This window comes from Mesoplodon bidens (genome assembly GCF_964165515.1).
Source record: "Mesoplodon bidens genome assembly, chromosome: X".
In the NCBI taxonomy this organism is placed as follows: domain Eukaryota; kingdom Metazoa; phylum Chordata; class Mammalia; order Artiodactyla; family Ziphiidae; genus Mesoplodon; species Mesoplodon bidens.
In genome coordinates, this window is record NC_138163.1 from 54,912,433 (window position 1) to 54,939,232 (window position 26,800).

The 26,800-nt window shown below is 39.4% G+C and overlaps 1 protein-coding gene across 5 annotated transcripts; it reads right to left on the reverse strand.

The window, feature by feature from the left end:
* Positions 1-244: 244 nt before the first annotated feature.
* On the reverse strand, positions 245-26,097 carry CSTF2 (cleavage stimulation factor subunit 2). 5 transcript variants are annotated; one of them, XM_081222435.1, is made up of 16 exons: positions 26,017-26,097; positions 24,604-24,682; positions 24,093-24,262; positions 22,926-23,062; positions 22,311-22,430; positions 22,080-22,217; positions 19,620-19,743; positions 16,485-16,550; positions 14,936-14,998; positions 12,357-12,416; positions 11,570-11,711; positions 10,606-10,781; positions 10,151-10,443; positions 6,625-6,735; positions 5,180-5,305; positions 245-3,032 (listed from the first exon to the last, which is right to left on the reverse strand). In XM_081222435.1, the coding sequence occupies exons 1-15, from the start codon at positions 26,072-26,074 to the stop codon at positions 5,183-5,185; spliced, it is 1,860 nt and encodes a 619-aa protein (XP_081078561.1). In that variant the 5' UTR covers positions 26,075-26,097; the 3' UTR covers positions 245-3,032; positions 5,180-5,182. The 5 variants fall into 5 exon arrangements, with proteins under 5 accessions (XP_081078561.1, XP_081078563.1, XP_081078562.1 ...); XM_081222437.1 differs by lacking the exon at positions 16,485-16,550; XM_081222436.1 differs by lacking the exon at positions 12,357-12,416.
* Positions 26,098-26,800: the final 703 nt, after the last annotated feature.

The window sequence follows — 26,800 nt, forward strand, 5'->3', positions numbered from 1 at the left end:
TCATGGACCTAAGAACTTCAGGAGTCACAATAATTGCAAAGCCCGTGGATCCTTTCTTGGAAAAACAAACAACTGTAAATCCTTCTGGAATGCCATGATTGAAGCAAGCCTTGATAGGAGACGTGGTTGACAGTTACACAATTTAACCCCAGGTGATTTTGTTGATTCCAAGTGTTACTGTCTCCTGGACTGTGGGCCACATTTTCCTCTCCCTCCCACCTGCAAAGAAGATTTCTAAGTAGGGTGATTTTTTAAAATAAAAATTTATTAAAGAATGACAAAACATAATAATAAGCATAAATAGTAAAACAACGAACATAGAATTACCAAGAACCCAATCCCTATATAACATTATGTACATTCTTACTGTTAAACATGGTGTTATCCAGTGTGAACAGCAATTTATGCTTTACTTATTTTTGCTTGTCAAAAAATGAAGGATTTTCTTCTTTGCTTAATGAATAAATCTTTTGTTACTTTACCTAGGCTCTCCATTTGGGAAAGAAAATCTTGGAAGTATGCTAACCATAATTGAAATTGTATTATAATTGAAAGTCAGTTATGTTGTCATTAGCTTGCATTGTTCTGTTGGAAATAATTGTGAAAACTTGAACTCCATCTTAGGATGATTATTTAGTCAACAAGGACTCTTTATTGCCATTTTTATCAAGGGGGTTTATTAATGTCTAGTCTTAAAGATAATTTAAAATTTTGACATTTTTTGGCTCGTACATACCTATTCATTAAGGAATCATTCACCTAATGGCATCAGCAAAATGCCTTTTCTTTCTCCTATAGAAATGCTTTTTATTTCTTCCATCCTCCTGGCTCTGGGATGTCAGCAGTCACACTGAAACAGTAGAAGGAAAGAAGATCGGGGCCCTTAAAAGAGGAAAAGTAATCCACATTTTGTTGTGCCCGAAGACAATTCAAAATCACTGGATTTACAAGGATGTTTTTACTGAATCAACATTATAGCACCTATTTCTCTACCATTAAGTGAGCAAAAATGAATAAATGATTGTTTCTAATTATCCAGAAACCTACATGACTTGAAAGATTAGTAAAACCAATTTTTTCAGTCACTAGTTTGAACAAAATAAACATAGGTCATGAACTCATGGTAGCTAATTGTGTTTCATTTATTAACTGGACATCAGGAAAAAATACTAATGGATGTTTCCATGGGAATAGATTGGGATACCCCTGCTGTTACCAATTTCCCGGATTTCAGCTAATTTAAATTTAATAAGGCTTTAGGAACATGCACAATGGAACCTTGATGATATGGTTCCTACTAGACAACTGCTGACCAAATTATAATTTGATCTTCAGTGAGGTTGATTTGGAATCTTAGTGTTCTTGAAACTTATAATGAGTTCCTAAGGAGAAAGGCTGTACTATTGGTCTTAATGTCTAAATGTACTGACACTTCAAGATATGACTGCTGCTAAAATCAACATATCAAGGCCTAGAATGTTCATGGAAGTAGGCAGAAAAGGTAATGATAATAAGTCCTACACATAATCAACATCTAAGCCTGAACTGGGGATGAGCAAGATACCCAGAAAGCTCCTCAGCTGTTTTGAGCAAGTTTTTCTCCCTAGGTTGTAATATCAAGTATCTTATTCAGCAAATTTTTGTTGCAGTAAATGTTTACATATCAGAGTAGAAAATCCCTCAATTTTAATGTCTCTCATAAAGTTGATTATCTTTGCATTCTTTTGCTTCACAGGTAAGCAATATGCTATTACATTCTCTAAGCCTATGGCAGGCTTTTAATTCACTTGACCATAATCCTAACCCAGAGGCTAGGACTCTGAGAACATAAATAGGCTCAGGAGTAGTTCCAGTGGAACTTTACTAATTATTAAGGCACCTCTTAACCTCTTGAGGTTGGCCTGATGGAGAGAAATCATGTTTCTCCTTAATGCCACTATGAGAGAGAGAATACTAGGCTGGAAGAGCAATAGGTTAGAGCCAGTGGCACTGATTATGTTCACACCTATTTGAAAGGAAGCAGGCAGGCGCAGGCCTAATGGGCAATCTGACAGCTTATGCTCTACATTTGGTCCTCTTAAAATAAATGAGAAAAATGTAAAGTTTTAGAGTTTCTATGTTTTAGTTTCCCAGAATAAATTTGGTTACTGGGTAGGGCTGTAGGTTAGTAATTATTTAGAAGGCAGGATGAAATGTATTTTGTTTGTTTGATTTCTGTTCAGTGTTTATTTCACCTTGAACATGTGAAAAATTAGTGGCTTTCTTAACTTTTAAGGTTGACTACCCAGACTGAAGAGTTTTAAAACAGACAAGAAAATGTCAACAGTCTCTTGTGTTGTTGACACACTCAAACCAGTGATCATACATCATTTTTGTCTTAACTCTAAACTATGCGTGTGAAGAGACTTGGTACTGACCAAAAAATACATTTTGATATTTGGATTTTTCTAAACTAAATACACTGCTCTCCTAGGTAGGCTCTTTGCATTGTTGGCCTTCTGACCATTTTACAGCTCTAAGCACATGCTATTGTCTCCCAGTAGACTCAGAAGTTCTAGCAAGCTCTCAAAGGGCAAATATTATTCCTGTTGGAAGCAAACTAAGCAAAAACTAAGTTCCAGAAAACACTGTTTCTGAGAAATTCTCAAATATCATTAAGAAGAATAAATGGTTAACTTAAAAGGAAAAACAGAGCTATGGCAACATAATATTAAAGTACAATACTGCAGTAAGGGTAGAAAACACATGTAAGGTTTCACCCTTGGTGTTCAGCCTTTTAAAAGCAAAAAGGTCATGTATATCGATTTGCAGTATACTAAAATTGTGTTCAAAGTTTATTTCAAGTCACAGAAAACATACAAACTAAGACAACAGAATGAACTGATTTTGTTCTGAGAGAAGGTGATGGGAGTCCTCCACCTGGCACCAATTTGAGTCATTCAAGGGTTAGGATGCAGTATCCATCTTTTTGCAACATTTCAACAAAGTTATGGAATTAACTTCCAGATTTGTTGCCAGGTAGTTTTGAAAACCTGTAAGGAAAAGTAGGGAGAAAGCCATCAGAAGTGGAGACAAAGTTCTCTTCCCCAAACATCAGGAAAAAGAATTTAAAGGTGGGGGAGGGAGGCTACACATATGAGCAAATCACCAGGGACAGATCCCTAAGGTGTCTGCCTCTCGCTTCCCCAAAGTAATCATCCCTTACAGTGGAGTTTCTCAACCTCAACACTACTGACATTTAGGGCCAGAGAACTCTTTGTTATTGGGGGATATCCTGTGCATTACAGGATGTTTAGCAGTATCTCGGTTCTCCACCCACTGAAAGCCAGTAGCACACCATACCCCCTAAAGCTGTGATAACCAAAAATGTCTCCAGACATTTCCAAATGTCGTGTAGGGGGCAAAACTGCCTCTGGTTGAGAACCACTGACCTGATGGTAATGGTACATAAGCCTGTCAGTGACAGCAGAGCTGGATCACAATGAGCAAGGTATAGGACGGAGGGAGAGCCAACATCTCAGCTACAGTATGCACAAATACCAGCAAATACACATTAAAACCTTCCCTGCATAGAACTACATCCACAGAACTGCACAGAACTACGTGTGCGTACACACACACACACACACACATTAATGCAGGTTTAGTAAAAATGGTAAAAGGTGAATAAGGTCTGTAGTCTAGTTAACGGTAAGGTACCAAAGTCAATTTCTTCCTTTTGCACTATAAACCAAAAAGGTATGTGTACAACAGCTTCCCAAGATGTTATCATTGCAGGAAGCTAGGGGAAGGGTACACGAGGCTCTTTGTTGTACTTTCCCAACTTCCTGTGAATTTTTAATTATTTCAAAATAAAAGATAAAACAAAAAACCGTGCCCTGTGGTTTATGTGCAAGGCTTTAAAATGAGATATCTTACAAGCAAGAATACACAATGAAAGAACTTTCAGAAACATTTTTACCTCTACTATCCCAAAACATAATTTCCTCACATTGTAGGGGATGCCTTCTCTGGCATAAATAAATTAGAAAAAGTAAAAGAGAGGAATAATTTTTTTATATATCTATTCCTCTGAATATAACAGGTCTATACTTTTATAGGTCTATAATAGTCTATACTTTTACTGAAGAAAATAGAATGCCTTGGGTATCTGGACTAAAAGTGCTGGTCATACTGAAAGTCTACTCCATCCATCTATGACAGCTTCCCATTAAAGTTCAGTCATTTAAAGTCTAGATACAGATATAATGCGTATTTCCAGTTTGGATGTTTTAACAACATTACAAATATGGATTAAAATACAATATATTTAGTAAAGACTGCTAGTTAGTGTAAATGAGTTCACTGTCATATGATAATACATGGATGGGAATTATAATAAAGATGGAATAAAAAGCAGAAATTCAAAATGTGATATTCCAACTGATATTGGGACAATGTACATTTTAAACTGTTCTTAGAAAGCAGAATTGTTTATGAAATACAAGATGTTGGGGAAAAATTCTTTAAAAAGAAACACCAATACATGTAATCAAGTTAGGTCACATGACTATGTTCCTTTTTACCTGACTGATGAGCAAGAAAAATAAGGGCAGCAGTGTACAGCAACCTCTAAAATGTACAGGGACTGATGGCGATGGTGGACATTCACTACCTTAAATTATGTGCTGTAGTAGTTTAACCTCAAAGTATTCAATGTAAAATAAATACTGGAAACTGAATGCTTATACGTTTTATTGAAATGGTTTGTATTTTCTTCATTTTGATGGGGAAATATTTTATTTTATTTATGCTATTTTATTTTGGAATAAAATAACAACTGATTCTGGAGGAATATACGATCCGACTATATTTAGGGGTTATATCTAGGGAATGAGATTGAGAGGGCAGAGATTTTACCCTGAACTTTCTACATTTCTGTATTTGATTAATTTGGTTAAATTGATCATATGTCACTTTTGTCATTAGGAAAGAAAGGTTAAGTTAGATTACAATCCATTCAATAACTGAACAAATGCCTATTGCCTTCCCCTGTCATGATAGGGACTGAGCTACTAAAGGGTGAAGGGTCTAGCCAAGAGGAGTGAAGGCCTTGGAGAGTCTTGTTGGTTAAGCTTGAAAGTATATATCCCAAATGCACGAGAAGCTTGTCTGACTCAGGCAGGGTAAGTCTGCTCACCTTTTAAGGTGCTCCAGTAGATTTCTGTATTTGTTCCTTTAAGATCAGGATACTCTGCCTCTGCTCAGGAGGCAGCATGGCGATCTGGTCTGCAGTTAGTTGAAGAACCTGCATGATCAAAGCAGCCTGTGCAGAGGAAACAAAGGTAGTGAGTTTTAATGATGGCAGCTAAAAAAACACCACCAGCTTCTGTGCAAAAAGGAAGGATAGAGGAAGGATAGTTCACACACAGAAAACAGCAGGCCAAGAAAAATAAAAACCAAATCAAACCAAAGAAAAAACCAAAACCACCTGGTGAGAAAAGGCACAATGAAAAACACAAGCACAGGGGCTTCCCTGGTGGCGCAGTGGCTGGGAGTCCGCCTGCCGATGCAGGGGACGTGGGTTGGTGGCCCGGTCCGGGGTCATCCCGCACGCCGCGGAGCGGCTGGGCCCATGAGCCGTGGCCGCTGGGCCTGCGTGTCCGGGGCCTGTGTGCTCCGTGACGGGAGAGGCCGCGGCAGTGGGAGGCCCGCGTATCGCAAAAAAAAAAAAAAAAAAAAAAAAAGAAAGAAAAACACAAGTACAATGCCTAAGATCAGAAGACTCAAAACAGACACCTTCATGAACCCCAAATTCTTACAGACTAAGGTGACACCTGTGAGCCCTGGGAAGTCTACAGTTTTTAATCCTGCTTTAAAAGCTTCTCCTGGGACTTCCCTGGTGGCACAGTGGTTAAGAATCCGCCTGCCAATACAGAGACCATGGGTTTGAGCCCTGGTCCAGGAAGATCCCACATGCTGCAGAGCAACTAAGCCCATGCACCACAACTACTGAGTCTGTGCTCTAGAGCCCGTGAGCCACAACTACTGAGCCTGTGTGCCACAACTACTGAAGCCCACGCACCTAGAGCCCGTGTTCCGCAACAAGAGAAGCCACTGCTATGAGAAGCCCGCACACTGCAATGAAGAGTAGCCTTCGCTCGCGCAACTAGAGAAAGCCCGCGCACAGCAACGAAGTCCCAATGCAGCCAAAAATAAAATAAATTTTAAAAAAAGTTCCTCCTTTTCACAAGTTTTAGCCTTTCCATCAGATATGAGTTCCCTACAATGGTCAAATATAGAAACAGAAAGATATGCTCATGGGGAATCTGCTATTGTTTTTAGGGATAAGGTAAAAAAGGGAGGAAGAAAGGGATTTGGATTTCTAGGTCAATCAGGGCTGCACACAAAAAATCTACTGGCAGATGAGTTGAAATGTAAGATAAGCTGCCATTCACATACATCCATTTAAGAATTTTAGGACCAAGCCCACAGATTTTCAGGTGGCAAGATCATGAAGAGTTCTAAGAGTAAAAACACCACTTCCAAAGGGACTCTGAAGACCCAGGACCTCCACATGGTGACTGTGAAAAGAGGACTCCAAAAGACTCGTGCATATGGAGGCAGCTGGACAGCATTACTTACCTTCTCATGGTCCTGCGGAGTGACTTGGTTCTGGCCAGGACTAAAGCCACCAGGCTGGCCTCCACCCTGAATGCTCGCTCCTTGCATGCCCGCTCCCTGCATGACTGGGACCTATGTGCACAGAGAGAGATGAGGAGAGATTTTCGGTACTTCTCATTTAGGTAACCAGAAGCCAGTAATAACAGCAATGTGAAAAAATATCTGATTGTGGATATGAGTTAAAAAAGCAAATTAATGACTCTGAAGATCATCTCCTACTCTTAACATCAGCAGAAGGCAGGGTTTAGCCAGAGATCAACTAGCAAGTTGACAAATTTCTTACAATAGCTCCAGCATCATCAACAAGTATCACACGGCACAAGTGGATACCATCGAATCAAGCAAAATTCAGCCACATAAGCACAGGGGAAACTGGGAGCATTCTAGAAACTAGCACTCAGTGGAAACAGAAACGAAAACCGACAGATTCTAGAATAACGTATGCTGGTCCACTGGGGAAGCTACATTCACAGGGATACCGCCTACCTCTAGTTCAATCAGATACAGGCCCTATCCCACAAGTAAGGCAGAGGTGATCATAATGGCAGAGGCAGAAAGGAGATAGGAAGGCCTCCAGGGAAAGGACTACTATTAGCCCAACATTTGCTTTTTATAACTTTCCTCAGAGAATATGCAGCAGTTGCTTTCTGTTAAATACAGACCAAGAAACACAACTGACCTGAGTTAACAAAGTGCAGTTATATCATGCTTACTGGTACTTAAGACCTTTGATGGGTTCAATGTTTTGGAAGACAACCAGAACATAAGGAAAAGGCCTCAGAGCACCTAGAATAACTGTTAAAAGGTCCCTATGCTGGGTTTATGTTCACACTCAGGCATTCACCCAGAGCTTAGGTGGTACTCTTATTAAATACAAATTGTTAACAAACATGTTACCTGCTTCCCCAGCAGACGAGAAGCAGCAAAGCATGAAAGAAATGTGGATGAACCATTAGGAGCAGATATCATGACAGCAATGTGAAGAGCCAGGTGACAACCTGACAGTGAAGGATACCAGAAACCAAAACAGGAGATGCTATGCTTTCTATTATAGCCTATACAATAATGGGTACATTTAATGATGACCTTGAGTAATCAAAAATGATGAAAATAATTTTTTGTATCCTGTTTAAGAAGAGAAGGAAGCATAGTATACTTTATAAATGATTTTTCATTAAAATAGTTTAAAAACTTGGTTGAATAATTCTATTATCTGGAACATTCATTTGGATGCATTAACTAATTTCCCAAAGACACCAGAGACATGAAGCATTAGTACAGCTTTGTACAGATTGCTAGAATATTATCACTTTCTGTTCTTTATCAATACTGAATCCGGAGACCAGTCTGGACCTTAATGAGCTGTTACAGACCTGAAAACTCTATGAGAACAAACTTTTTGAAGCTTCAGTAAATACTAATTTGAGGTACTATAATGTGATCTAACCATTTAATAATGGCCATTTAAAGTTTCCAGAAGAGCCTGTTCTAGGCTCTCAAGTAATAATACAGCTGACCACATAACCAGGTTTGCTAAGACAGTCCCGGTTTAAGCTTCTGCCCCACAGTAATTACTAACAGCACTCTCAAATGTGTCCCTGTTTGGATAGTAAGTTATATAATCACCCTAGTAATAAGCCTTTTACCAACAAGTTTCCAACTAGGTGGACTGAAGTTAATTTTAAAATTTGATTTAAAATTATGAGTTAAGGACATATTGTTAGGTTAAAAAACAAGGTGCAGAACAGTGAAAGGAGGAAAAAGTAAGAATACATGTATATTCATATTTTCAAAAATAAGAATATATATTCTTATTTGCTAGAAAGATACATTATAATAAAAGTGATTATCTATAGGAGTTGGGGGTCACAAGGGAGACAGGTATGAGGAGGAAGTGAGGTTCTTACTGTATATCTTTTGTACGAGTGAATGTATTTTAGATATTTATTTATACGTAAACATATTAAACAATTTTTTAAAAGTTTGAATATAAAGTTTTTATTTTCTCTACCTCAGATCTAATTGGCTTTATAGAATCTACTAATGAAAACTATAATAAACGTAATATTAGAGTAATGAGTTCGAGTACTAGCAGATAAAGGAACAAGAAATTATTGATAAATGGTCTTCCAACCATTATTTTCGACATCTTTCTCCAAAGAATTATTGACAGAACTATATAAGGACATCACGCAGTTATTTATCTCCCCAGTAGACTATAAGCTCCATGGAGGCAGGACTTCGTTTTGTTCACACTGCTATATCCCCAGTACCTATAGCTCTGTCTGGTACATAGTAGGTGCTCAATAAATATTTGTTGAATGACTGACTGAAAGCATAAAACCCATTTTTATTATGAGGCTACTGACCATAGAGGGTATGATAAAAATCAAAGCCCACAAACACATTTTTTAAAAGTGAAACTTGAAAAACAATAGAAAACAGTTTTTTTCTACACATACCAGAAAGCAACATATTCATATTTCATATTAAAGAGGAGGGATAGACATACATATACAACGTGCAGATAACAAGACAGAGTAGCATAGCGGAAAAAATAGTGGGTTCTATTCCTTGCTCTGCCACTTTTTAGTTGTGTGAATTTGGATAAGTCACCTGAATTCTTGGGTCTCAGTTTCCAAACCTATAAAATGAGAGAACTGGGTGACTGACATGTTCCATTCCAGCTCTGACAATACAGTTCTCTCTCTTGTGCATACACACACACACAAGGGGAAGTAAGGCACAGAAGCATATGGAAGAGAGAAGAGATAAAGAAGTACATAGAGGAAGGAGGAAGTCACATTGAGGAAAAATGAGGGTGGAAGGGCTAGAGTGAAACGAAGGTGTTAGCGGAAAAAGAAAACAAAACAGACCAAACTCAGAGGGAAGATACACATGTACTACCTCCCCACAACCAACTGGAGGGTAAAAAGGATGGAGATAAGAACACATAGACAATCATAGACCACCATTACACATAGCTGGAGAAAGCCAAATAAAGAGAAAGAAAAGATAAGAATTTAGTTGCACAGCTTTTAAGACAAGCATTAGTAAATTGCCTTTCAACTCCACTGTTCACTTTAGGCTATGTGATGAAAGTAAATTAAAATAGATTTCTGCAAACCTAAGATCAGCTAAATGACCACTAATAGCTCTTCATATGCTCTAATGCAATGGTTCTTAGGGTTATACATTAGAATCATTTGGGGGAGATTTTTCAAATTATCCATGCCTAGATTCTAATCAGGGATTCTGCTCTGAATGGAATTTGAAATTGTGGGACAAGGTTACACTTCTGGACTATAATCCTGGTAGTCAGAAAACCACCACACTAAGGAACACAGAAACTAAAGGGAGATTCTAATCTTCCCCCAAAAGCTGAGAAAACAACCCAAATCAGAAAGCAGTAATAATCAGCCTCAATAATCAATTCCTGAATAGATCAAGATTTCACATACAAGTGAGAAGTGAGTGTTACATATACCTGTCTGGATCCCTGGGGGCCAACTGTCCCCATGTTAATTGGACTGGGACCCTGGATTCCACTAGGTATAGGGCCTCTAGGGCCTGGGACTGGGCCCCTTGTATCCATGCTTCTGGCATCCATTCCTCTGACTTCCATTGCACGGGCCTCCATCGCACGGGCCTCCATCGCACGAGCCTCCATTGCACGGGCCTCCATCGCACGGGCCTCCAATCCTCTAGCATCTAATCCTCTTGCCTCCATGGCTCGTGCCTCCATCCCTCGTGCATCTATGCCTCGGGGATCTCTTCCACCTATAAAAAGTTGCAAGAAAACCATTGGGTAGCTACCCACCTTTACTGCAATAATAACCAACAATCAAATAAACATTCTGTATCCCAGATTGGAGCCTAAGACAGCACGTTCAACATGAGCCCACAACTACCAGTCAGCCTTGTGACGTGGTTTCCCCTCACCTCTGCCATCCAGTGGTGGACCCCTCTGATCTAGCATGGGTCCTCTTGGCTCTGCCATTAGAGGTCTGGGCTCAGCTAATGGCCCTCCTCGTATCTCATGTGGGGGTGGGCCACGGCTGTCATGGCCAGGGACATGGTGCATGGGCGGACCCTGATGGGGTGGTCCCAGGTAACCTCTAGAGATGGAGAAAAAAATGTTATATTTTAAAACAGAACAAAACAATAAGAAAAAAGTGTCAACCAGAAGATCAGTAAAATTAGATAAAGAGCTGATGTAAACATCAGTCTACAAATGCTAAGAGAATAACACAAAACAGGTCAAAGGAAAGCTATCGAGATGTAAATCCATGTATTCTAGAATTTTGTATTTGGTCAGGGCACTCAAACTAAGGAGGAATGAATGGATATCCATTATATATAATGAATATGCAGTAGGGTGCTTAAGAACATGGGTTACTGTATTGGTTCAAATCTAGGCTCTATCATTTATTAGCTGTGTGATCTTGGGCACATTTGCTTAACTTTTATAAGCCTCAGTTTCTTCATCTGTAACATGGGACCGATATTAGTATCAATCTCACAGGGCTGTTGTGTGGATTTAGTGAGATGATCTCTGTAAAGTACTCAGAGCAGATTGAGAGGCATAATCCCCACTAATACCAATTATTATTATTATTGCTATTATTAGTATTACTACTAACAATAAGCAATATAAGTTTTTCCTGTTTAGATATGTGTGCTAGAATTTCCAGTTTCTGAGGATGGAGTAGCAATGGTTAGTTCAAAATGACATACTCAACTACATAGTTCTGCCCAGGAAGTACTTCATCTTGGACAGTGGCCGTGAATATTTATTTATCTTTTGAAGTAAGCAAACAGGCACAACTGGTATGAAAAGACTTTGTTCTCAAAGCAAGGGGAAATTCTGATTCCTTCAATCTTTTCCTTCTGTGTCAGTGCTTACCTAGGCTCTACCTCTCCAGTTACAGAAAGTAAAGTGCCTCCGCGTGGGTCATTTGGAGCGTCTCCCAACAGACCTCGAGGAGTTGGGACGTTGGCAGGCAAGGGCCCACGCTGCATAGCTGCTCTGGGGTCTTGCATTGGCACTGACAAGGAAACAAACGGGGAGATACTGCTGTGAAGGACATGTAAGGCAAGAAGAAATGACTCTATATACCACTGACAACATAGTTCAGACCCCTTAGAGTGGGTGAAACCTCACCACAACAGACTTCTCTTGCAGCTCAAGAACAGAAGCAGGGTGTAGGCAGAATCTGTTCCATGTCAGAGGTATGGATGGAATTATGTAAAGAACAAACTGGAGAGCAACCTGCCAAGGCCTAGCACTGCAACCTGAAGAAACTTAGGCTCCTGGTTTTGCTTATAATCAGTCTTAGTTCAAGGACCAGAGTCACAAAAGAGAGGAAGGGCCTTGGCATATGTGAACACTGCCATGGCTCTGCAAGAACCTGCTGTTTCCTTACAGACTGCTATTCCATCCAAGCCTCCTGACACCAGTAGGGAAGGAGTACAACCTCAGACAGATGCCCATATCATCCATGTTCTCTGCCCTGTGTGAAGAGGTCAATCTTAGGCTTGTGGCCCCAAAAGGAAAAAATGAAAAAACAAAAACCCAAAACACTACCCTTTTGGGTTCCGAACGTGAGGATGACTGCCCAGCAGCCCTTGACCTCTCAACGTCCCACCCTGAACACCACAAGCAAAAGGAAACCCGCAGATACAATGGGTACCTTGAACTCGCTCAATTGACGCAGGCCCGGTGGGTCCCACGGGCGAGTGCTGTAGGGTTCCTAGGTGAGCAGTAAGTTCAAAAGGAGAAAGAACAGACACTTAAAATAGCTTGCACACACACGCAGAGGCACACAGACGCTGGAGATTTACACATATAAGTTAAAGAGCCAAGAGTTCATTAGCTTGCCCTGGGCTACAAAATCTTCCTAAACTATGAGCTTCTTTGGGATCCGAAACTGTTCTGCTTTGATGAGATTGCTTCCTAAGGTAAAACCTGTGGGCCACTGATTTTATTTGGGCAGGAATAACCAGCCACTTTCAATTTACACCTCTCCTACTGGGATTCCCCTTAAATCTTATAATAGTATGAAAAAGAGAAACAAAATATAAAAAGGATGCTTCTGAAACTCCAGTTAGGCAAAGAAGGTAAACATATTTTCATAAGCAAAAAATGAAAGAAGTTGTGCTGAATCTGGAAGGCAAGATTTATTCTGGAAAAGCCCATTAACAGAAGTGGCACAGTATTATTTTTGTCATAATTTAAAGCACAAAAATTTCTGCTATCAAATGGGGAAATGCAGTGAATGAACTTTAGACAAAGAAAGAGAATATTACTCCTCAAGAAGTACTCTGCCACTGTAAGTTTTTGATAAACAAACATCATGACATCAGCAAATAAAGGCTAATAAGATGACAAGGGTGCCAACACTAAACAAAGGTGGCAGAAGGCAAGAAGAAGTCTCTTCTTAAACATCTCACTGTCTCTTTTCAACATTACAAATGTGTAAAAGAAGCATGGATTGCAGGAAAAGAATGACAAACTGGGTACAAATGAAAGATTCTTGCTTCCTCTGCTGGGTACTAAAGGAAAAGTATAAAAGAAAAGTCTCATTTTGTCTCTTCATGAAGACATCCTTGAAATACCTTCAAAACTCAAGTCATTTCTCTTTAACTTTTGACCAGAAAGGTGAAGATAACTGTATCAAGGAAGATGTCTTGTGGAAGTGTGTATTAAACAAAGTTTGATTTATTGATGGCTGGGGGAGAGGTAGAGGTATGACTGAAACTTCTAATTCCTTCACACTACTGCAAAAATACTTTGGGGCACATACAAGATCTACTGATAGCAGCCGAGGGGGGTGGGGCACAACAGCATAACAGCATGGTCTGCTCAGATGAGGTGTCTGGACAAAGAGCTTGTTCCACTGTTAATTGCCTGACAATATTATTAGCTCAGTCACTTTAGCAACCAATATCAGTATACAAACCATAGACAAGGAGTACAGTGCATAGGCCTATATCTTAGTATTTTGCTTTAAAAAAAATGGGTTTTGGGGAATTCCCTGGCAGTCCAGTGGTTAGGACTCAGCACTTTCACTGCCGTGGCCCAGGTTCAATCCCTGGTTGGGGAACTAAGATCCTGCAAGCCACATGGTGTGGCCAAAAAAAATAAATTAAAAAAATTTTTAATGGGTTTTACTTATAGATCATATGCTAATAAGAAGTAACTTAAGCTTCCCTACACTTGTCCAAAGCAGTTCTTTCTCATCACAAGGACACAATGAATAAGAACAGAAGACATTGGAAGGAAACAGAAGCAGTGTGATTGACAGAAAGAGGATAGATTTCAGAGTCAGAGACTTTGGAATCTTAGCTCTGCCACTTATTAGCCGGAAAAGAAGACGGATGCACCAAGCCCAGGCCACATGACTCAGATACCAGCATTTACTTACCATGTCCCCTTGAGGAAGTAACTCAGAACTCTGAGCTTCCAGCTCTTCCCCTGAAAACTGAGGTGCTGCCACCTAACTCACAAGGTTGTTTATGACAATTAAAGTGCATGGCCTATAGGATGCGCTCAGTTTTATCGTTAGTTCCTTCAGTTTTCTCACTCTCTCTCTTCCTGATGTTGGTTTCAACCGAATCACTGCATTTTCTTTTCTTCAAACTCCAGTAACATAGAGAAATAACGTGGACATTTTGGAGCGGCTGCCACTGTGGTATCCAGTGTTACTGCTACAGTATAACATACACTTACCAAGCAGGCTTCACAGACCTTTGACCCCCTCCCAGTTTTCTCTGGGGTTTAAATTTAGTCTTCCACATACCCAGTCACATATTACATGGTCATAATTACAATTCCTTACTCAGATCCCCATAGAGGGAGTGAGAACATGTAAGTAGAGGCATTAAACTATCAGGAAAAGGCAACATAAATTAAATAGAAACAAAGGATCCATTTGCTTCATCATCAATTCTTGTAGAGCTGGGCTCTGAATCACTAGATAGAAGTCGAGACAGTGCTGCCCAACAGAATTTTCTGCAATGATGGAAGTGTTCTATATCTGCAATATCCAGTATGGTATCCACTAGCCACATGCGGCTACTGAGCACTCAGAATGTGGCTACTGTGAATAAGGAACTGAGTTTTACATTTTACCTAATTTCAATTTAATTCAATTTAATTAATTTAATATTTGAATAGCCACATGTGGTTAGTGGCTGCCATATCAGATAGTGCAGATATAGAACATTTCCATGTCTAGTCCACATTAATCGGACATTAATATTTATTTACCTTGTCCCCGCTCCATGGACACTGGTCCACTTCCTGGCATTCCAACCTGGGCCTGCATTCCTCCTAGAAGATAAAGGGCAGAAAAAAAAAAAAACAGAATAGGACAGTAGGGAAAAATCTGGACAGTGGCTGAGTTAACAAATTTCCTTTCTGCCCCACAAGCAGAAACCTATAAAGGAAGATCATAACTACCACTAAACAATGCAGTTATACAGAAGATGGAGTTTGTTACTGTACTTTAGCCTTTGGTGACAGAAAAGTGAGTTAAAGAAGAATTCATAACCTCACTGGTTACCAAAACCTTGGCAGGGAGTTCTGTAATACAGAACAACGGCACTTACCCACGTACCTCCTCCCACAGGAGGCACTACTGTTCCCAGCGTACTTTGTAAATGGGTGGGTATACTGTTGCAGTTGTGACAAAGATTTGTGGGGGCACGCCTGTCATTTTATGAGAAGCCAACAGGATACTAGATGTCCTGCAACGTATGAGACAGTTCTGCAAAATCAAGGATTACCCTGTCTTGCAAAACTTTCAAACGTCTTGCTAAACATTCACACAAATGAAAACCTTTTTATAGTCATCTGAACTTAAATCTTGTCTGTTTTATTTGTAAACAAAGCACTTCTTTGCCCAGTTTTTACACACACACACACACACACACACACACACATATTGAATCTTCCAAGAATGCAATTACTGAGTAAATTATGGGTATTGTATCTTGTTTTGTGTTGTAGTTGTTCAGGCAGGGACGAAAATGAGTCCAACACACGAGATGTATGCATTAAAGCACAGTGGTAGAGGGCTGCTGCTCGCTCAGGCAAAACAGCAAAGCCCTCAGTCCACTATAGCGTATTTATTTAAGTTTTATCCAAAACAAAAAGGTTCTTTTTAGCACAGGCTGTGTCGTCCTTGAACATCTAAGCAATGCATCTCCTTACTTTCTTATGTTCCCGATTATACCAAGGACATGCATGGATCAGTGCCCAGAGCAATCAGTACTGCTTGCAGTCCTGAAACATTCTCATGCACCCAGCTTGTTAGGTGAGCCGACTCTTGGGTCACGTCTTTTCCCATGTCCTCAGTTACCCTGCTACAGTTTTGTTAAGAACTTTACCAAGAGTTTTCATTTTCACCATTCAGAAAATCACATCATCAATGTCAACAGTCCTTGTGGTATCTGAATTGCCAAAACAACATACCTGGGTCTGTCTTTTACTTTTATAGTATTGGTGCAAGCATCTAACTGCTATTTATTGTTCTCTAGTGTAGTTGTGCTTGAATACTTGCGTATTTATAATATTCTTTTACTATAAATTAATTTCCTTTTACTTCTCCTTTATATTACAGTTAGGGTAACTATACTGATTTTTTTTGGAAGCCATGTTAAGTATGCTATGTCACCTGTGCATTTCATTTCGGGATAGTAAAGGGTCACTGCAAGGTATGTTACAAAAAGGAGCCACTGGGTCTAATAGTGTTGAGAATGACAGGTCTACTCTAACCAGCAGGGCTATGATTGCTATACAAAGACTAAACATGTACCATATGTCCTTGTCTGGTCCTTCCCATGTAGCAATAATTCTGTTTTCCTCAAAGGAACAATACATGCTGCGAGTAGGGAGAAAAGACAAACTGAACTGTTTGCAGTTCATTAATACTCACCTAAAATATCCAAGTACAATACATGTCACATTCTCATATCCCATTTAACATGCCAGGCACCAAAGAGCCATGAATTAAGAACCTGAGTCTGTGCTAGCCCTACCAATGCTACTAAGTAATTGTCATTTTGAACAACTGATTTGATAAAATTAACATACCCTCAGGCTTCCTCATCTGTAAAGTGAACGAGTTTATCTGAACATTGTTTTCTCAGAATGTGGTTCTCCAGACCAGCAGCGTCAGCATCACCAGAGACTCGTCAGAACTGCAAAGCTCAGAGCCCTACCTCAGACCTGCTGAAATGGAAAGTCTGGGTGTGGAGACCAGCAATTTGTGTTTTAATAAGCCCTTCAGGTGATGTTAATGCACACTAACATTTGAGGTCTAAATGATTTCAAAGCTCTCTTCTAGCCATAACATTCTATGATTTATTCAGACCACTCATCAAAACAATACAAAAATTTAGAATCTGAGGAAAGCAAGGGCAGAAGGCAATATGGGTAATTTATCATACTACACTATCACATAATGGCACTTTTATCTATATGGACTAGCTTCCCAGAAGTGGAATTGGTGGGTCAAAGTGTATATGAATTTTTAATGTGAGACTACTTTCTTAAAAGGCTTAAAAAGTTCACATTTCCACCAGCAATGTATACTACCACTCTCCCCACCAAAATTAAGTGTCATCTCTGAAACTTTTGCTAGTATGATGGGTTTAAGTAAAGTGAAATCTCGTTATTTAATTTGAAATCCCCTGAATATAAATGAATGTCTTTGTTGCCACTTGGATTTGCTCTTCTATGATGTGCTCTTCTATGAAGTGCCTACTCATTTTCTTTGCCTACTTTTATACTAGTTTGTTCCCCCTTCTCATCAACTGCCAAAGAGCTTCATACAGGGTATCTCAAAAATTGCAGTGAAGTTTTAAGTTTCAATAACTTCAGAACTATAAATGCTATAAATGCATAAAAATATCACTTGAAAATTCAATTATTTAAATTCCTTTTACACTTACTTTCAACTTTTATATTTATTAATTCCCTCTTCTTGGTACCTCGGTTTTTTTTAAAATTATTTTTCTAATACTTTAGAACTAGCAGAGTTCCTTTATTCTTTAATAAGGCACTTAAGGGTATTCATTTTCGTTTAAGTACTGCTTTCACTATTTCCTGCACTTTTTTGTATGAAGTGTACTACTTTTTGTTGTCTTTTAGATAATTTATAAATTTCTTTTTATTTCCTCTTTAATTCAAGGATTACCAAGAATATGTTCCTTAACTTTACAAGTAAAGGTTTTTTCCAGTCACCTTTTAATTATTTATTTCTAACTTTATTGGCTTATAATCAGAGAATGCAGCCTGTAAAATCTCTCTTTTTTTTTTTTTTCTGTACGCGGGCCTCTCACTGTTGTGGCCTCTCCCATTGCGGAGCGCAGGCTTTGGACGCGCAGGCTCAGCGGCCATGGCTCACAGGCCTAGCCGCTCCACGGCATGTGGGATCTTCCCAGACCGGAGCACGAACCCGTGTCCCCTGCATTGGCAGGCAGACTCTTAACCACTGCGCCACCAGGGAAGCCCCAAATCTCTACATTTTAAAATTTGTTTTTATTTTATGGCTAAGTACATGGTCATTTTTTTAATGGGGGGGAGTATATTCTCCAATCAAAAGATATAAGACTCCCTTTCCATATTAAATCAAACTTACTGATTCCATTATTTTATTTCTCAACATCCTTACTTATTTTTTGTCTACAGATGACAGTGATCCACACTGTATGTTAACAGTTTGTGACTGTTAACTACAGAAATGGAGAGTAGACACTTTTATAGCAACTTGACATTGCTGTGACATCCAAGTGCATGACATGTACTTGTCTCACTGAACAGGGTATAGACCAGTTTGGGTGTTTTTCAACTCATGTAATGAGCTGCATATGTCATGGGTTGCACACTTGTCATGTGTAGTAGGACCACATTACAACTTGTGATATTTTAAGGTAAGCTAGGTACCTATAACACACAAAAAAATGTATAAAACACAGAATCTATTTCTTTCAATGAAAGATAATTTAAGTTTAATGGTAACTCTATAGGATAAGTGAAAATCGTGAGTTTGTTGAAATTTATTTGAAAATCCCTTCTCCCATTCCCTGTCAACTTAGCTCTTTAAACCTATTTCTCTATAAACCAGAACAATTTAAGGCCAAATTATTGCCTATTAGTTGTGTTGTAGTCAATCTAACCCAGATTAGATAAATTAACAAGAAGTGAGTTTGTTGTGTAAAAAACTTTAAATACTGATACACATCATATGTTCATACTGGTGTTTTATATGGGGAATCACCTATTTCACCCATAACTTTTAAAGTTATGATTGTTAAATGACAAAAAGCTACAAGCGTAATATTAATTCCTATATACACAATTTTAGTGAACATATTAGTTTTTAGAATTCTTTTTTCCTTTTGTTGTTTGGTCTAATTATATTTCATGAAATCCAATGTTATGTTTGTTACATATAATAACAAATGTAACCAGGCATTTTGCTTCTGGTTTTTTTTCTGCATGTACTTTTTAACCTAATCTGACAGTCTGGCTTTTAGTGGGAGAATTCAGTCCATTCACATTTAGCAGAATAATGACTATATGAGATTTTATTCCTTCTATCTTAACTCTATGTTTATTATTACTTACTTCACAATGTCATTTCCTTTTCTCTATATTTGCTGGCTTGGTCTAGTTTCCATTCATTCTATTTTTCCCCTTGTTAACTTGGAATTTTACTGTACTTTTTCAATTTACTGTTCTTTCCTCTGCTCTCATAATCAGACATATAGGATGTGTATATAAGAAATCAACTACTTCTTCCACCTAGGATATATACTGCCTAGCTATACATTAGTTTAATACCAAGATCTCGTTGCCACGTAATAATTTGGTTACACTATGCCATTTGCTATAACAAAACTCTAGCAAAATACCAAAATGGTGAAAATTCTAGACAAAAACTTACCTCCAGGAGCTAAGGAACCAGGCCCAGGTCCTGTTACAGTGGCTGGTATCTGCCCTGGTGCTGCAACTCCAGCCTGCAGAGAAGCTTGCATCAGAGGAGGTGCGCCATTGACATGCATTCCACTCTGACCAAGAGAAAAACCAGAGTATGTATATGCCTCTGTGAAGACTCAACACACAAAGTCTATGACCTAAAAGAACTCTTCAAATTGACACCCCCAAATATTCTACCAAATACCCTTTTCTGACAGCACGTCTCATGCAGCATTAGATTTATAACACACTTTGAACAGAAGCTGCAATACATGCAATGAGCCTGGTTACACAGAACACGATTACGACAGACCATATTATAAAAGCAGAGATTGACAAGTCTTATCTGTGTGGTGAGGCCATATATAGCACCTATTTGTTGACTTAGAGACGAGGGCCTGGCAGTAAAAGTTTTTTTAAAAAGTGTCTTGAACGCAAGAAGAAATGAGGACTCTAAAAAAAAAAAAAAGAAACCAGAACTGCTGGTAGTCTACATTTTTTCTTTGACCAATCTTTTCTCATCACTGTCCTCAGAAATAATTCTAGTTGGGAGGGGGATGTAAAATTTTTCTAATGCTACATTAAAGCTCCTGGAGGAAAAGGGAATGTTATGTTTTCATTTGTGTATTCCCAAAAGAACTGAGCAGTCCCTTGGAATAGAAAAATAAAAACTAAGATATATATAAATATTTTAAAAATCACGTTATCTTCTCAGAGAACACAAACAAAACTCTAGAATAGAAAATAGGAAACTGTATAGCGAAGTGGTTAAGAGAAAACAGGTTATGATGTCAGACAGAACCAGGTTCAGATCCTGGATTTGCCACTTAGATTGTTATTTTTGGAGCAGTTAACCTCTCTGGACCTTTATTTATTTCCTTTCTATTTCTGAAAAAGTATTTATTGAATCAGAGCAGGGGATGGTAAACTATGACCCATGGGCCAAATCTGGCTCACTGCTTGGTTTCATAAATAGTTTCACTGGAACACAATCATGCACATTTGTTTATGTACTGTCTGTGGTTCATTTCACACTCCAATGGCAGAGTTGAGTAGTTAAGACAAATTCCACGGCCTGCAAAGCCAAAAAATATTTACTATTTGGCCATTTAGAAGATGTTTGCTGACCCTCACCATAACTTTTGTATGAGCCGTCCAAATTGCTTACCTCTGCCCATCTAACAGGTGAAAAATGATAGCTTACTGTACTTCATTCACATTTATCTTATTTTGAGGTTGAATACTTTTCATATATTTAATATATATTTGTATTTCCATTCTTATGAACTGTTCATGTCCATTGCATAGTTTTCTACTGGGTTATTGGTAATTTTCTTACTAATTTATAGGAGGTGTTTTTTAATATAAAAAATTTCAGACATATAAGTTGTATAGAGAATAAAATAACCACACAGCTTAGGAAACAAATCACATATATAGTTGAAATCTCCTGTATGGTCTTCCCCATTGCATCCTGTATCCCCTTCTTAGACAACCACTTAAGAATTCTTATAGATGTTTCGAAATTTTATGTAAACCATTACATACTAAACGTATTCTTTGCAACTCACTCAACATGTTCTTGGGATATATACAGACACATACATCCTGTATTTTGGAAATATTTCCACATTCACTTATTTTCACTTCTGTATGGCATTGTGCTTTTGAGTTACCTGTGTTGACACCATGTATCCTAGTTCATCTTAACTGCTATATGAAACTACATTTTTGAAAGTCATTCACGGTGACACATGTAGTTTAACTGTTGTAGAGTATTTCATTGGATAAATATACCACATTTTCTCCATTCTTCCATTGCTGTACATTTAGGATGTTTCCAATTTTTCACTATTAAAATGTGGCAATAAACATTCTTGAATATGACTAATGGCCCTTAGGTAATCAGCCTGCTGTCCATCACGTGTGTGGCAAATACTTTTTCCCAACTTGTCATTTGTCTTTGGTGTTTATTTCTTTTTCTCTGTTCAGAAATTTTTCAGTTTTCAAATATACCAATTTTTCATGGCTTCAGGGTTTTGTGTCGCACTTGGAAAATAAGCTTTACTTTTTTTTATCAGTAAGAATGGAGATAAGAAGAGCACTGACCTCATACAACCGCTCTAAGTATTAAATGAGATAATGCATATGGAATAACAAAGTGCCAACCACAGTGCCACACATGCACGTACACACAAAATCAGCTTTAAAAAAAGGGCATAAAGGAAGGATCTCTGTTTTACAAACTTGGCACTAAATCTGTATTCATTCAGATGTCATTGTACTCTGCAACCCTGTTAACTGCTTTTATGCCTGGAAACTGAAATTATCATCTCTGGCTGCTCACCATTCTTCTTCCACTATATCCTCCTAAACTGAAAATGACATTTTCAAGGCAGTTAAAAAATGTTAAGGGATAAAGTCCTACCAAAGACTGGGCCTGAGGGGCCTGAGGATTCTGCTGGTTCATCGACACATTGGATCCTGAGCCAGGTCCGGCGCTGTGGACTGCCTGAGGGTTGCCCGCAATCAGTGTTGGGATATTTGTCTGGCGATGCAGAATTTTCTAAAAAGTGAAAAGACAAGTCTATGAGCTGTCTGTTTCTACCCCACTCAAGGTTTACCCTAGCATTTCCATAAAAGAACCAGAAGCACTCACCAAGGCAATTTCTGGATCCACAATTCTCATCACTACCTGGGCTTGTAGCAAAGCATAAGCCAGTTGAGGGTTCTGAAGCAACATGTTCCGTGCTTCCTGAGGACTATTCTGGACACAGAGCTGTGAAGATAAACAGACTCATCAACAGGTTCAAAACTTATTACTCAGAAATTGACAGTGATTTAGAGCTATTCCCATCTGAGAAATGTAATATTCAAGAGGCTTTTAAAGCTATTATCAGTTTTTACATAGCACACAAAATCTTGGTCATGGCAGGCAAGAGAAGGAAGAGGCATTTCAAATACCATAATACCACCATTTAGGAAAAAAGCCACATTTAAACATCTACATTTGATATCTATGGGCCACAAAAACCCTGCCAGATTGTGTAGGTGTGTTTGTATACAAAAAATGGAAAGCTCTTTGTACGAAATATAGAATACACTGTGCACATATGGAATACTGAAGGTGCAAGAAATGTTGGTCAACAGGCACACTTTCTATTGGAGCTCAGGAAATCATTTCCATTAACTCAATGTTAATTTCCATTAACATCAATGACTCCTTGAAGAGTTGATATGCTATGATTTTCCATAACCTAATGCCTCCTCTTACTTTCATTTGTTTCATCAGCTCAAACATCTGCTCTGGTGGAAGACTGGCAACTGCTTTGCTAATGGACTCAGGGGCATCCTCAGGACTGATCGTCTCTCCATAAGGTGACTCAATGACAGGGGCACCAGTGCCAAGGCCTGATTGGGAAAAAAGTACAGAAACATTAAGGAGGCAAATTAAAGAGCTAAATCATTTCAAGTATCTACTTTCCAGGGTTGCTCTAAGGACCTGTTGATAACTTTAAATTTTCTGGAGCTTAGAAATAAGTGACTTGCAGGACTTCCCTGGTGGCGCAGTGGTTAAGAATCCACCTGCCAATGCAGGAGACATGGGTTCAATCCCTGGTCTGGGAAGATCCCACATGCCACAGAGCAGCTAAGCCCGTGTGCCACAACTACTGAGCCCACGTGCCACAACTACCGAAGCCCATGTGCCTAGAGCCTGTGCTCCACAACAAGAGAAGCCACCACAATGAGGAGCCTGTGCACTGCAACAAAGAGTAGCCCCCGCTCAATGCAACTGGAGAAAGCCCATGCGCAGCAATGAAGACCCAAAGCAACTAAAGATAAATAAATATTTTAAAAAAGAAAAGAAAAGAAATAAGTGACTTGCAAGTCTTTTATTTCTGTGGAGGAAAGTGACAAAGTATATTTTCTACTCTCAAAGGAAAGCTGAGACCAGGATTGTATAGGTAAACAATGTTAACATAAATTAGGGACTAGGGATATCCATTTCCTTTCACAAGTCATTTCAGAAGCAAAAGTTTCAAATAGAAAAAAATTCTAATTTCAAAATGGAATTTCTGGATTTATTACCTCATGAAAAAAGCCATGAGAATGCCTCGGTATCCCCATCAGTTACACATCTGGCAACATAATTACAGGAGTGGCAAACACTAACATAGTTAACATAACTAATGGTGTGGTAAACCTGTAATTCATCTTCAACTGTAAATCAACTCCTTGGCAATCGAAGGACTTAAGTCAACTTTACCTTATTTCTCAAAGATACACTCTTCCCTAATACAGGCACCTCAGGTGGGTCAGGTAAAGAAGCTGTGTGGCTGAAAACCATTTCAGCAGATGCTAAAACATATCATTAAGTGGAAAATCTTCATTGTTACATCTTTACTAACTCACGTTGCACACAGCTTGGGTTTATACTCACTCTTCAGCTCTTCTTTGTTCTTTTCGCTGGCAGCATTGTCCACTCGAAGTGCTCTCCCACTGAATTCACGCCCATTTAGGTTTCGCATGGCACTAAGTGCTGTCTCCTGGTCTTGGTATTCACAGAAGCCATAACCTTTTGGCTTTCCTGTCTCCCTATCATATACCAACCTGAAGAGCAGAACCAAGTGTCAGGCACAAATGTTACTTACACACAGGGTTCCCACTAACATTGCCAAGTTCTAATTTGATCTACCGTAAGACAAATAACCTTACCACTCTGTCTCACTGAAATACTTTTTACACATCTTTTTAAGTGAAAAAAATGTATCTTTTAGTAAAAATGAATGTGAATTGTATGGTATGTGAATTACATCTCAATAAAGCTGTTACAAACAAACAAGAAGAATGCATGTGAAAACTCACCTGTAAAAGGCTTGTCATTATTACTAAGGGCCAAATTTGTGGTGATTTTAAAGAAACTTCCACCAAGTGGTAAAAGGGGCTCTCACCTGAAACTAACAACAGGTCCAACCTCAGAAAAGATGTCCTTTAATTGCTCTTCAGTAGCCTCATATGGAATGTTCCCCACTAAGGAAGAAAATAGATAACATATCAAAATTCTGAGTTTGTAACCTAGATCTTTAGTGAGAAAGTATCTACATATATCACTGAAAATGTAACAACTTAGCACAGGGAGATCAGCTAGGTGGTTTGTGACCGCCTAGAGGGCTGGGATAGGGAGGATGGGAGGGAGGGAGACATGAGAGGGAAGAGATATGGGAACATATGTATATGTATAACTGATTCACTTTGTTATAAAGCAGAAACTAACACGCCATTGTAAAGCAATAAAGATGTTTTAAAAAAATAAAATATAACAACTGGTTCAAATACACTGTTTCTCCAATCTTGGTTCCACCGTACTCCCTTAGACAAGATTTCAATCCTGTCTGCTGACTTTATTTACAAGAGAAATAAACCACTTAGACTAAACACAAAAGGTGTAGGCACTCCTAAGTATCAGTTTTCAGACTTAACTGACATGTGTTAGATTCTCCTTAACTATGGTGAAAATAAATACTTAGGCATTAGTATTTACCTGAAGGTGTTTAAGTCTTATCAATAACTACTAAAAATGTCAATATTATAATTTTTAAAGCCGGCTCATATGTCCGTATTTCTGCATATACACGCACTCAAAGGAGAATGACCATGAATGTACTGGAGGATGTTTAAAAATTGTTGTCAATCAACTATACTTCCGTAAAAAAAAAATTATTCTGAACTGTTTTGTCATGTTCTTTCCAAAAGATGCTTTAAAATCACCACACATAATTTAAAATAAACAACTTATTTTGGCTTTAAAGATTACTCAGAATAGACTCCATCCTCTTTAAAATTTCTTCGATGAGGTCTTAGTCGTTCATTCATTCATTTATTTACAATCCACCTTAAGACGCCGGGTAGTCGCTACCACTAACGACGAACTAAAATGTAACGGGTAAAAAGCAGAGGATGAAAGCCCTTATGAGAGGGCGGGAAGTGGACACAAGGATCTATACCCTCAGCACACAACCTGTATTCTGGGACAGGGGGTGAGAAGTAGTACGGGACAGTTGTCATGAGCCCTCGCTTCTGGATAATAATTGAAGCTCATGAAGCGAGAAACGCATATAAGCTGAACGCTGGTTTAACTTCATCAGCCACATCGTGAAAAGGCTGCGAAACCTCGGGGGAAGGGGAGCATCACTTTGCCCACGAGTCCACCAGGCTGGCCGCCCTATGGGATAGGCAGGTCGAGCTGCAAGCCCGACCCATAACCAGCTCCCGCGGCGATCTCTGAGGTGCAGGGGGGCATTCCTCGCCGATCCCTGTCTTTTTCTGTCCCTCCCCGATGCTTGGCTCCACCGAATTCCTCTCACCAAACACCGAACGTAGAGAACGATCCACCGCAGGGTCTCTCACAGTCAAACCCGCCATCGCTCTCTTCCAGCGGCTTCCGGTGCGCCAGAGCACACTTCCGTACGGCGCGTGAGCCCAGCGCCGAACAAGCTTCCGTACGGCGCGTGAGCCGGAAACTCCTGGGCCAGAGGGACGCAGGGTCCCTCCCCCGGCGTTATTCCGTCACAGCCCGCACTTGTTACATCCACGAGAGTGCTGCTCCCCCCGCTTCCTCCGCGCTGGGCTCCCGCCTGAGAATAACTTGGTTCTGAGCTGGAGCTCGGCTGATTTGAAGGCTTTTAGTATGCAGAATTCCGTATTACTCATTTTATTCTTAGGCTAACGCAAGTAATTGTCGACCACAATAATGAGGCGGCGGCGGCTTTACCATGGTAACAGGGAAGTCATATGATAAACAACCGTGGCATTTTCATTTTAGTTCCGCCCTGTTGCGGGAGGGAAACGCTTGGCCCCGCCCCAGCGGCGTGCGTTTTATTTTTTTGCAAAAGCTGTGAACTTTCGGGGCGACATGAGGAAAGACAGTCGCGGCAGCCTAGAGAATGGGGGCGCTCAACGTCAAGGCGCCTACATAGCTGAGGAGATGGGGAGGTAAACGCAGAAGAGACCCCTACCTGCTCTCGTGCAGCCTATGGGCTCCAAGTGTTTCGTGTTGGTGAGGGGGCGGGGCGGCGGAGGATGTTGGCAGGCAGGCTATCAGAAAACTTCGGAACGGAAAATATCTTTGACTGGTTGTACGCAGGAAGC

What these genes read in the sequence shown, in the direction of transcription:
- CSTF2 (XM_081222435.1), bottom strand. Translation starts at nt 26,074, where the DNA reads ATGGCGGGTTTGACTGTGAGAGACCCTGCGGTGGATCGTTCTCTACGT. An exon ending in GTCAATTGAGCGAGTTCAAG is followed by an intron (nt 11,712 to 12,356) that starts GTACCCATTGTA and finishes TTTCCTTGTCAG; the next exon opens with TGCCAATGCAAGACCCCAGA. An exon ending in ACTGGAGAGGTAGAGCCTAG is followed by an intron (nt 10,782 to 11,569) that starts GTAAGCACTGAC and finishes CTCCATCTCTAG; the next exon opens with AGGTTACCTGGGACCACCCC.